General features: G+C 43.1%; 1 protein-coding gene across 7 annotated transcripts in view; it reads left to right on the forward strand.

Annotated features, from left to right (window-relative positions):
* PLEKHG1 (pleckstrin homology and RhoGEF domain containing G1) overlaps positions 1-12,176 on the forward strand; it is a 120,281-nt gene that overhangs the window by 77,325 nt on the left and 30,780 nt on the right. For all 7 annotated transcript variants that reach the window (XM_039346902.1, XM_039346909.1, XM_039346907.1 and 4 more), the window contains 2 exons: positions 1,383-1,483; positions 11,678-11,747. In XM_039346902.1, coding sequence (XP_039202836.1) covers positions 1,383-1,483; positions 11,678-11,747 — 171 coding nt within the window. The remainder of the gene's footprint in view (positions 1-1,382; positions 1,484-11,677; positions 11,748-12,176) is intronic.

A 12,176-nucleotide genomic window follows, 5' to 3' on the forward strand; every position in this document is an offset into this window, starting at 1 on the left:
CAACTCTGTAAATCACTTAGTGAGTGCTGTAAAGCACTATGAAGCGGTATATGCAAAAGACAATTATCCATAAGTGCTATTGTTACCTTAGCAGATACCCGCAATCAGAAAAGCAAGATTTTCACTTGAGTCTTCTTTAACCAAATTTATTGAAAGGATACAAAATCTTGGCAACTGGATACGTTTACTTTAGAACACAATTATTTTTAACTGGATTAGGAAAGGATTTCTTGATCTTCCTAGCCACCTTTTAATATGCTAGGAAAGTAGCTATCCATCTTCTTGGTAATGAATAACTGTACAGATGTTCTGGGCTTATAATATTTTGCAAACTGCTATTTTCTTTCCCAGAATCTGAGAAGCCCATTCCAAAAGTCCTGCCTTATTGAATACTCTAAAGACATTTAGAGAATAAAGTCTAAATGTCACATTTAGAGAGTAAGAATTTTGCTGCGGGAATTTAGTTGCTCTCTATGATTCGTAGTCTGGTCTGTTATCAAGTTGGACCTGATTAGAAATTGGATGGTAATATTAAGGCTGAAGGTTAGACTTGCTAAAAAAAAGACAATGGCAAATCACTTCCATGCTTTTGCAAAAAAAAAAAAAAAAAAAGAATTAGTTCATGAAATCCCCAGGAGGTGAACTTAATTTTAAGGAAATTTTACTTTTAATCAAAGAAGTATGTAAATTATTATAAAAACAAAACATACTGAAATAGAGTTCTGCTTTCTTGATTCATTTATAGTTCTTATTCATCTGTCCCCAAATGTAGTCTTTATGTTCATAGATTCTGCATATGTTCATGCAAAAAAAATTCTAGTATGCCACATTATAAATTATGTGTAACTAGAGAGTTATATAAACGGCTAAACGTTCTGTTCTTTACAAGCTGACAATGATGACATTTATGATGAATTTTTGAAATGTTAAAAACATTTATTTCAATAGCTCTGAAATAATTACATTCCCCCCCCCATAAGTTGTATGAAGCCCAGGTATGTTAATAATACTAAAGGCAGTGGGGGGAGGCTTACTATAGGAAGATGTCATTGATTTTATTGGGTAATTAATGTGGATGGTTAAGCTGTCACTAGGGGTGAAATCTGAATACATTTGAAGCTTGAAAAACATACACGGTATAGTCTAAGCAGCACAGTATGTTCAGTCTTTGAAAGTATTTCTTTCGTATTGGTGAACAGATAAAGTATTGTTATCTTCCATAATAGAAGGCCTGTTTGGGATGGACTCACTGAAGGGATTACAGTAATATAGAGTGAAATTGATCTGGTAGAGACTCATTTTACACAGTTTAAAGGTAGTTTCATTTTCTGAGGAAGAAAAGAGCAGACAACATTAAGGCACCCTTTTCATTTATTTCATAGGATTACCTTGATTGTATCACTGACCAATCCAAGCTGTCTTTGGGTACAGAGGAGCGATCGGCTTTGTTTGGAAACATAAAAGATATCTATCATTTCAATAGGTAAGTAAATATTAAAGAGAAAGCATATGTAGAAATGACACCGCTCTTCCTGAGTTTTTTTCTTCCTCCTGGAAGAATAAAGGATGAAGGTTGAACAAAATGAATGAAGAAAATTGGAGAGGGCTGTACATGAAACAGATAACAGTATTATAATCTTCAGAGTGAAGGTTTTAAAAAAAGGATAATAAAAGATATTTTCAGAGTTGTATCATGTTTCCCTGTGACATTCCTTCAAATTGTTAGTGATTGAAAATGCTGTTAGTTTAATTTTGAGACTGGCCTGTGCATGGCCAGAAATTGGAATAAACAGAGCCACATACCAGTGAATGTTTAGGAATATATCTGCTGCTTTTCTGAATGTGGTCTTGCCACAAAATCATCAAAGGCAATGCTGCTAGAGGATTTGTGCTTAATACTGGGAAAGACTTGGATATTTTGCAAGTACAATTTCTTCTATGCCTGATATTTATTTATGCTACAAGATGGGCTTGTTTCAGAGAGGTTCTCCAGCAGGATGGCTGTAGAGTCCAATGGATGGGTTCTATGACAGCCTTCCTGCCCGGCAGACTGGGTAAAAACTTTGGCCACACCCCTTCCTTTGGGCGTGACCCCAGTTTTGACTCAGTCTCGAAGCCTGGTAGAAGTGCGAGAAGCAGCTCTTAGAATACAAAAGAAATTTCACCCCAGAAAAAGAGAGAAAAAACCTCCTCTTCCTTTCGATTCGTAAGCAGGGATTTCTGGCAGCCAGGATCGTCGGAGTGGTGAGAGGGGCTTCAGGGCGGATAGCCGGGGAGGCTTGGACCGGGGCCGGATCGCTCGCCGATATCCGGCCTGCCAAGCAGCTGTTTGGCACGGGGACCGTTCAGACCGGATTGTTCGCTGCTCGCCGGCCCGCCAAACAGCTGAGTTGCCGACTCCGCTCGGCCGACGGAGCCGAGGTGCCGCTCGGCGCTAAACAGCTGAGCGGCGCGGGAAGCAAACCGCGGCGCTGCTCGGCATCGATCAGCTGAGCGGCGCGAAAAGCACCCCTGAACAGAGCAGAGCTCTAGCGCCGTTCTTTCTCCTCAGCGGAGAGGCGCAGCCCCTTTAAGGCCAAAAGGAATTTCCTGAACCGGGAATCACCTTGTTGCGGAATGTAAAGATCTGCCATTGTTTGAACTTCGTGGCTCCTCTGGCTGCTATTGGGAGGCGTGGCTTCCTCCCATTCGCCATTTTGAACGAGCAGATCAACCCGCTGTTTCCCTTGTGGGTGGGTCTACCATCCAGGGCCCTTTTTTCCCTTGCAGATAAAGAAGGGATTCCTTATGCAATTGCCTGAACGAGGTTATCTTAACACATTGGGGCAAGAGAAAGGAAGAGGGAAAAGAAAGACTACTACCATCAGTTCTGATCGTGGTCTGTTGCCGCAGCCACAGATTGGGGGAGAGAGATATTGACTGCATTGAGTCTGGACTTAGGTGAGGACGTGAGGAGGAATAATTTCTCTAACTGTTCTTATAGTGACCTTTAGTCACTGCCTTGCAGGATCTCCTGTCCATAGAATCCTGTCTGTCCGGCCATTGTTTGTATAGGCAGAAGAGGGCATCAGCCCCAAGCATCTGCATCTGATCTGCGTATTTTATCCCCCCACTACAGGCATTGCCTACTCGGGGTGTCTGGCACAATGGCAGACAATGTCTCGTATTCAGTCACACAGATCCCTCAATTGTCCCCCGCACAGCAGCAACAAAAACGCAGATCCTCTGAAACAGAGGTGGGGGGGGAAGAAGAAGTCTAAAACAAAGCACCTTACTCAGAAGGGACAATCTAAAACGGCTGAGCGAGAGACTTTGAGGAGACATTTGGCTTTAGAAAGACAAATTAGCAGGGCACAGAGAACCAATGCCAATGGGACAAGTATGGTTTCCCCTGTCCCAGTGGTGACACCCACCTCAGAGCCTACGGCCCAGGAGGTGCTCAAAACTTGGTCTCCTCCTGGGGAAACTGAGCAGTTAGATTCCTCCAATCCTTCCTCACCAGCTTCTTCACCCGACCATACTCCAGCGTGTCACCCCAACGACAAAGCGCAGGAGAACATATGGTCGGCACGATTTCAGGCATTCATGCAGGATGCCTTTTCCCAGTTCATGGCTTCTAAGGGGCAAGTGGCCTTCCACACACCCCATAAGGGACGAACTAGGCCGCCCCCTACCAACATTTCTGAGACTTCCTTTCAATTAGGGGAAGGTGACTCATTAGACCTTGATATGTCAGACATGCCCCTTTCGGAGGATGAGGAGACTGCACCTGAGCAGGCGATGAACTCTGGCCTCTTTAACCCAGCGCTCCTAAAATCACTCCTGATAAAGGCAGTCTCCACGGTCAGCCTGACATCAGTACAGGAGGAGATACCCTCTACAAGCAAGGAGGCCAATCCTTTATTTGCCAAAAAGGTCCCACAGGATAAGTACATTCCATGTCCGGAGGTCTTCATGACCATGATAGAGGAACAATGGTCCTCACTTGCAAGCCCACCGGCACCCAATAGCGTGGAAAGAAAGCTTTTCAATCTCTCTCCCTCCTTCTCGAACATGTTAGAGGTTCCCACGGTAGATAACCCCTTGATCTCATTATTTTCTACCTCCGCGATTCCAGGAGACATGGCGGAGGTCTTGAAACCCGAAGAAAAGAAATTTGAACACTCCCTTCGCCGTTCCCACATGGCTGCAGCCTGGGCAGCCAAAGCATCATCATTCTTCGCGAGGGCCTGTATTATGTGGCTGAGGGAACTGCAAAGCACAGTGCCTCCAGATCAGGTCAGAGTACACCAGACATTGGCCAAGCTCCTCGCGGCCTCTCAGTTTACAGCTGATGCTTCGCTGTACGCAACAAAGTACGCGGCAAGATCCATTGCTGCCACAGTGGCCTCGCGTAGACTACTGTGGCTCAAAAATTGGAAGACAGACCTGAGGTCCAAGTGGCGTCTCTCGACGTCCAAATACAGCGGGGCATCCCTATTTGGGTCCATACTGGACCCACATGTCAGTGAAGGCAGGGACAAGAGGAAGATATTAGTACACCCATCAAAGAAGTTTGATAGGAGAATCAGTCAAGACTTCCGGAGACAGGGCTCCCGCCCAGGAAGCCCCTGGGAATGGAGGCAGCCCTTTTGGTCAGGGCAATCCTGGGACTGGCCCAGAGGCTCGCGATCCTTCTACCCGAGACAGGATCGACCCCAGGATCGCCAAAGCACAGGAGCCAGAGGCCAGTTCCAGTCCAGACGACCATATAGGGGATCGGGAGGCAGGTCCTTTAAGCGCACCAAGTGACGCCAAACAGGACACTCCCATAGGGGGTCGGTTAGGGAATTTCATCGAGGTCTGGGAGCGACCACTACCGACTCCTGGGTCCTGGAGACGATCAGACATGGTCTGACCTTAGACTTTTGTTCTCCCCCACCAAGCCGGTTCATCAGATGTCCCATCTCCAGAAAGGTACACAAGGCAAGGTTGTTAACTTTGGCCATAGCTCACCTCCTGTCAATCCAAGCCATAGAGAGGGTCCCAAAGGGAGAGGAAGGAAGAGGATTTTATTCCATCCTCTTCGTTATCCCGAAGCCATCAGGAGGATGGAGAGCAATATTGGACCTGAAGGGCCTGAATCATCACATAAAACACAGGAGGTTCAAGATGTACTCCTTGAAATCCATCCTAGCCAGCGTCAGGGAAGACGATCTGCTATCCTCAGTAGACCTAACAGAGGCATACCTACACATCCCCATTCATCCCAGTTACCGGAAATTCCTCAGATTTACCTACACGGGCCGGCATTACCAATACAGGGCCCTACCCTTCGGACTATCCTCAGCGCCAAGGGTATTTACCAAGATCCTAGCGGTAATAGCGGCCCATCTCAGACTGATGCCGGTTCGCGTACAGTTTTATCTGGACGACATCTTGATTCAGTCCAGATCTCAGGAACAAGCAAAGGCAGATCTCAACACCACAATCCGAACCCTGCAGGGGCATGGATTCTCGGTCAATTTAGCCAAGAGTCATCTTACTCCCTCAAGGAGACTGCAGCACCTAGGCGCAGTGATAGACTCGTCACAGTGCAGGGTATACCTTTCCCAGGAACGACAAATCAGCATATCCAAGCTAATTCACCAAATTCAGAGAATCAGGAGAGTGCCCTTGATACAGCTCTCGAAACTCCTGGGAAAGATGATATCTTGCATGGGCATCACACCATGGGCAAGGCTCCACTCGAGGGAGTTGCAGTGGTTCCTCCTACCCTACCAGAGGAGGAATCTCAGCACCTCCAACAGGAAGGTCTTGGTACCAGTACAGGCGAGGAGATCACTGAAATGGTGGACGTCCCCCAAGATACTCAAGGGGAGTATATTCAAGGAGCCGAACAGGGTCACGCTCACAACAGACGCGAGCCTGTTTGGATGGGGAGCCCACCTGGGAACCCAGATCGCACAGGGCCAGTGGGACAAGAAGGACCTTTCACACAGTATCAACTGGCTAGAGCTCCGGGCCATTCACCTGGCTCTACGCCATTTCTCACACCTAGTAACAAGGAGGCACGTCCTCGTGTTAACAGACAACGTAGCAGCCAAGGCTCACGTAAACAAGGAGGGGGGAACGCGATCAGCGGAACTAATGAAGGAGGCATTAGCTCTGGCTCGGTGGGCAGAAACCAATATGAGTTCAATCAGAGCAGAACACATCTCGGGGGAGACAAATACCCAGGCAGACTCCCTGAGCAGAGCCAAGGTGGATCAGTCGGAATGGCGCCTGGATCCGGCTCTGTTCGAGGAGATCTCCTGGAGATTCGGACAACCGCATCTGGACCTATTCGCCACTCACAAGAACACACAACTTCCCAGGTTCTTCTCCAGATTCCCTTCTCCGGGGGCGGAGGGAACGGATGCCCTCAGGTGTCGGTGGCCGGCGCATCTCCTGTATGCCTTTCCACCGTTGCCCTTGATACCGGCGACCATACGCAAGCTGATCCTGGAGGGCGCAGAGATAGTCTGCATTGCCCCGCATTGGCCACGGCGCCCGTGGTTTGCCGACCTCGTGGACCTTTCGATATCACCCCCATGGAGGATTCCCCCGGACAGAGTAACTCTCAGCCAGGGCAAGTTTGTACACCCAGACCCCCAGTGGCTAAAACTAGCCACTTGGCATTTGAGCGGCAAAGTTTAGCCAAGCAATCCTACTCGGCAGGGGTGATATCGATCATACAAGCTTCACGGCGAGCGTCCACAAACAGGATTTACGATGCCACGTGGAAAAACTTTTGTAGGTGGTGCGTCTCCCTGCACCTAGATCCAGCTGCAGTATCTATCCCCAATATTCTAGATTATCTCCTGGAGGGTCTCAATAAGGGCCTATCAGTCAACACCATTCGCAGACAGATATCGGCTCTCTCAACTGTTCTTTCCTGCAATAACTTAACATCCCTAGCGCAACATCCAGCGATTAGCGCCTTTTTAAAGGGGGCGACCAACACAAAGCCCCCGGTCATACACAGGTACCCGTCTTGGAACTTGCCTAAAGTCCTTCTAGCATTGACATCAGCACCCTTTGAGCCTCTTGAATCATGTTCCCTTCATCACCTATCGCTGAAGGTTGCCTTCCTCGTGGCAATTACTTCAGCAAGGAGAATTTCAGAACTAGCGGCACTATCAGTAAGGAAGGATCTGTGTACCTTTTTCAAGGACAGGGTCGTGCTTAGGCCAGACCCGGCCTTCATTCCAAAGGTAAACAGCATCTTTCACAGATCTCAGGAACTGATTCTTCCTGATTTCTGCCCAAAACCCAAACATAGACTAGAGCATAGATGGCACAAGCTGGACGTGCGTAGAGCGCTGTGTTTCTACGTGAAACGCATGCTGGCCTTCCGCAAGACAGAAGCATTATTTGTTTCCTTTCAACCATCATCTATGGGAAAGAAGGTGTCTTCTTCCACCATAGGTAGGTGGATCAGAGCCTGCATAGCCCAAGCCTACGTCTCGCAGGAACTGCCAGTACCCGCACATGTGACTGCCCACTCAACACGGAGCGCAGCCACATCGGCGGCGTGGCTAACACAAGCGCCAGTAGAAGAAATTTGCAAGGCAGCAACTTGGTCTTCACCGTCTGTCTTCATCCGGCATTACCGTTTAGACTCCCTGGCCGCATCAGATGCTGCCTTTGGTAGAAGAGTGCTACAGCAAGTCGTATCTGCTCAGAATTCGGTAGCCTAGACTTTCCCTTCCAGGGGCACATGAGGGCTTTGGTATGTCCCATCCATTGGACTCTACAGCCATCCTGCTGGAGAAGGGGCGTTGTCTTACCTGAACGCCTTTTCTCAGCAGGATGATGTAGAGTCCAAGCCCACCCAGGGGTTAGGTCTAGGCAGGTAGATAATAAAGAGCTGCAATATTAATTCCAACAAAGTTTCTCGCCTAAGTCAAAACTGGGGTCACGCCCAAAGGAAGGGGTGTGGCCAAAGTTTTTACCCAGTCTGCCGGGCAGGAAGGCTGTCATAGAACCCATCCATTGGACTCTACATCATCCTGCTGAGAAAAGGCGTTCAGGTAAGACAACGCCCCTTCTCTTCATTTTTATAAAATATTTTGCTTTCATTGAAGCTGCAAAGATCCTTTTTAACTTAAGTTTGGGGATTTGCTTGTCTAGAGAAGCATAAATTGCAGACAGAGAGTTTGTATCTATTTTAGTAAATCAGCTACTTCCCTGTGAAGAAAACGTAGACCTGGCATCAATGATATGTGTCCTTGTCACATCTGGACTGAATTGCAGAACATATTCTGCCTTTGCATATCTTTGATAATAATTTTTCAGCTGATTTGGTTTTGAAGGAACTAAAGCAAAGATACAAAACTTCCTGGAGTGATTGAAGACTATATTAAGGTTTTGGTTGTATGTTGAGAGACTATTCCAGAATGAAGATGGGAGAAGGACCTACTAAGTGGCTGTAACAAGGCAAACATTTAATTTAAATTGAGCTCAAATTAAAATGAATTAAATCCAGTTTACATGGATCCTTTCCATCTATTTAAATGATTCATTCTGTCATATTAAAATCGCACATGTTGAAATTCTTGAAAACTGGGAGGGAAGAAAAGTTGGGCATGGACAAGCTAGATGGTCAGATCCTACTTCATCAGTTCTGTAATTCATATTATATAAACTTACCAAAGGGTGCCCTTATTTTTACTTTTGTGGATCTAAAAACTAGATTTTAGTTTTTAAATAGCTAAGAGAGTCAAAGTCATCTGAACTTATAAAGGACAACAGTGAGCAGGCAGGCAGGCAGAAATTATTTCTAAGAGCAGGCATTGCCACAGAAAATTTATGCTTCCTAGATCTCATCAAATTCAGGGAATGGACCTGTTGCCTGGACATTCTGTGAGAGCAGGGGGAATGGGCAGAAATGGTGGGAGATGGGGAGTCCTACATGTTTTTCCTGGACGTATTTTAATTTGCTGCTAAAGGCCCTTTTTATCTATTGCCAGAATATTAAAACTGTCTATAACTTTATCATATTTTAATCTGTCTGTCACCTCAGGGGAAACCATTTTCAACACTATCTCAACATATTTTATATAAAGAATTAAACTTCACCTTTTAAAGCATATTAGGCAACTGTAATAGTTGCATTGTGTCTGCTTTTCATCACCCTCCCATTTGTAAAGGCTTATTAAATTTAGCTCCAAAATATTTAATTTAAAATTAAGTATTTGTCTATCACTTGAATTATTTCTTGAACCACTTGTCATAATAATAATAAATCTTAGCTTTGGCCAATTGTGCTTTTCAATGGAAAACTGGGGGATCTGTGGGACCCATTTTAGATACTGCCTCATTTCCTATTTCCACTTTTGGAAGGAGTAGCTTTTTTGAAATCAAAACTGAAATGTTAGCTATTTTTCATTTTATTTGTGTAGCTAACATCTGCCTAGAAAATGGAAGATTATTATTATTTTTATTTATTCTGCCACAGTGAATGTGGCTAACTTGGGTCATAAATCTTGATGTGTCATAAGAACTAATATTAGCAATACTACTTCAGAGTTAGTTACATCATAGTTACATCATACTATGCAACTGTATCATAATTGGGTGAATGTAAAGACATTGGAGACCACTAGTCACCAAGCATGGGGATTAAACTGAGCATGTCACAATTAAAGGTAGAAGTAATGAGAACCCTAGTGAATCTATTATGCAACTCCAAACAAGATATCAATAATAAAAACTTTCTTTGCATAGGAAAAGAATAGTATAAGTAGTGTAAGAATTATTTTTGAAGTTACTTGCAATTGGCTTGTTGGTCAATCTTCTGTGTAATTCATTCTCATTTTCAACAAGGCCCCACCCACCCTGGTATACTATAAAGCTCTTTGGAATTATGCCAAATCAGCAATCAACCAGCAGATGTAACCAGAACAAAGTTCTTTATCTTCATTATGAAGATAGTTCTTAATAATGTTCTAATCCATATCTAATAAACCATGCCAGACATACCTAGTGAGAGTTACTATATTTTTTTTTCATGCTGAATTTTGTAAAGACCCAATTTTGTTGCCCAATTTTTGCTAGGTTTTAACATATTCATTTTTCCCAGAGTTTGCAAATCTTTGCCCAAAACCCAAATCACAACAAAGCCCACATGAACAACAAATATTACTCTATCATGAAGCAGTTGTATCTGAAAATGTGTGATTGTGGAATTCTGTCAAGCAATCTTTACCTCAATCCTGCTATATCATGAAAACAGTTGTGTAGCAACATGCAAGAGAAATATATTGTCCATTTCCTACCTGTCATTCATATACATTTCATAGTCAGTGTAGCATAACAGTCAAGTATCAGCTTCTCAGAATCACATTTCTTATGGATAACTTCATATGTTGGAAAATAATTGGGAGGAGGACAGTAAATTAAAAAGTGTTTTCCCATTGTTCTCTTATTTCCAGTTGCCAGCTGAGATTACTTTGATACCCTCATATAAACATACATACATATTTTGTACAAATGCAAAACAGCAATCCAGATGCTGGTAACAAAGGTTAACTGATTCATAGCATGAGTAGCCGAGCTTGGAAGAAGCAGGCGTCTTCAAACTTGGCCCTTTTATAACTTATGGACTTCAATTCCCAGAATTCCTCAGCCAGTATGCCTGGCTGATGAATTCTGGGAGTTGAAGTCCACAAATCATAAATGGGCCAAGGTTGAAGACCCCTGTGCTAAAGGAATAGTGAGCCACATTATCTCCAATCTTCCAACGTACATCAGATCAAATTATAATTGATAGTTTACTCACAGGTAAAGTGATGATACTGAAACTGTCCATGAGGCTGTAGCATCCTAACTATCTTCAGAGCCTCAAAACTGTCTGCAAGTTTATAATTTCAGTTTAATTCTTCACTTTCCTAAGTTAAAACAGAAGTATTGTATTTTTAAAGGAAAGAACAATTCTAACATATTTGTAGTATAGACAACAAAATCTGTTCTGGTGCTTGTGAGATGAAATACATTCATTGTAGCAAAATCCAAGATTGCAAATGTTTAAAAGAAACCCAGTTGGTAAATTGGTATAATTGTGTTTTGCCTGGTTTGAAGGGCTTCTGTACATCCTTGAGTAGGGAATACTGTATATTGAGTGAATCCATAATGTCTTTGGTTTGGTTTTCCTTAGCATTGCTTGTTTATTCAAATGCAACCTAACAAATTGTGTTCAAACAAACAGGGGTTTAACTCATGTGAATCTGCTTGAAAACCGTGCAGAGCTAGTAGGCAAAGAGATACATATGCAGTCTATTTATTATAAAACAGTTTTGTATGTGCTGAATGAAGGTGTGTATCATTTCGCTTTCCCTTATATGTGCTATATCTCTAGGATGGTTCTTAACAGCCGTTATAAAACGGAGCCAGTATAAAACATGGCAGCTGAAGTAGAGAAACAGTGATGCAAGCAAGCCAAATAAGACATTTATTCACATCATTAATGGAATTATAAAAAGAAAAACGTATAAGAAATCCTTAAATACTTCTTAGCATTATAGTAGGAAGCAGAATGAACGGTGCTACTTTATTTTAATAGAGTTTTAAATGCAGTGCCACTTTTAACTGTAGGCTGTATATATTGGCATATGATGATAATAAATGCAGTGTTGCCCTTTTTTTTGTGAACTAGTGAACTTCTGCAAGATTTGGAAAACTGTGAAAATGATCCTGTAGCTATAGCAGAATGTTTTGTTTCTAAGGTAAGTGATATAATCTTTTGATATTAGTAAGATCTTCAGTATTTTGCATTCTCAGAATATATAAATAGAAGATCATTCCATCAGTGCTCAAATGCTTATAACAAATAAGTCGTGGGATTCAAATCTCTTTTACAAATTACTCTATGGACTTAGCTTATGTTACCTTTTCACTAAACATTCCTGAATTAATGAAGCAATATGAAAATATTGCAAACTTAGGCCATTATTTAATTTAGCTTTGGCCATAGTCTTACATGAATCACACATCTATTAGAAGGGATGGGAGTTTAGATAGAATGCATTTCTTTTTTTGAATAATTTGATTTAAACTATTTAAAAATATATGTGCAAATAACTGATTCATCTCTTTTTGCTAAAACGTTATTTTCTTTTTTCTTTCTTTTAAATGAATATTTTAAATATTTTTTC

This window comes from Crotalus tigris, unplaced genomic scaffold (assembly GCF_016545835.1).
Source record: "Crotalus tigris isolate CLP2741 ecotype Arizona unplaced genomic scaffold, ASM1654583v1 scf7180000018030.5226217, whole genome shotgun sequence".
Taxonomy (NCBI): Eukaryota; Metazoa; Chordata; class Lepidosauria; order Squamata; family Viperidae; genus Crotalus; species Crotalus tigris.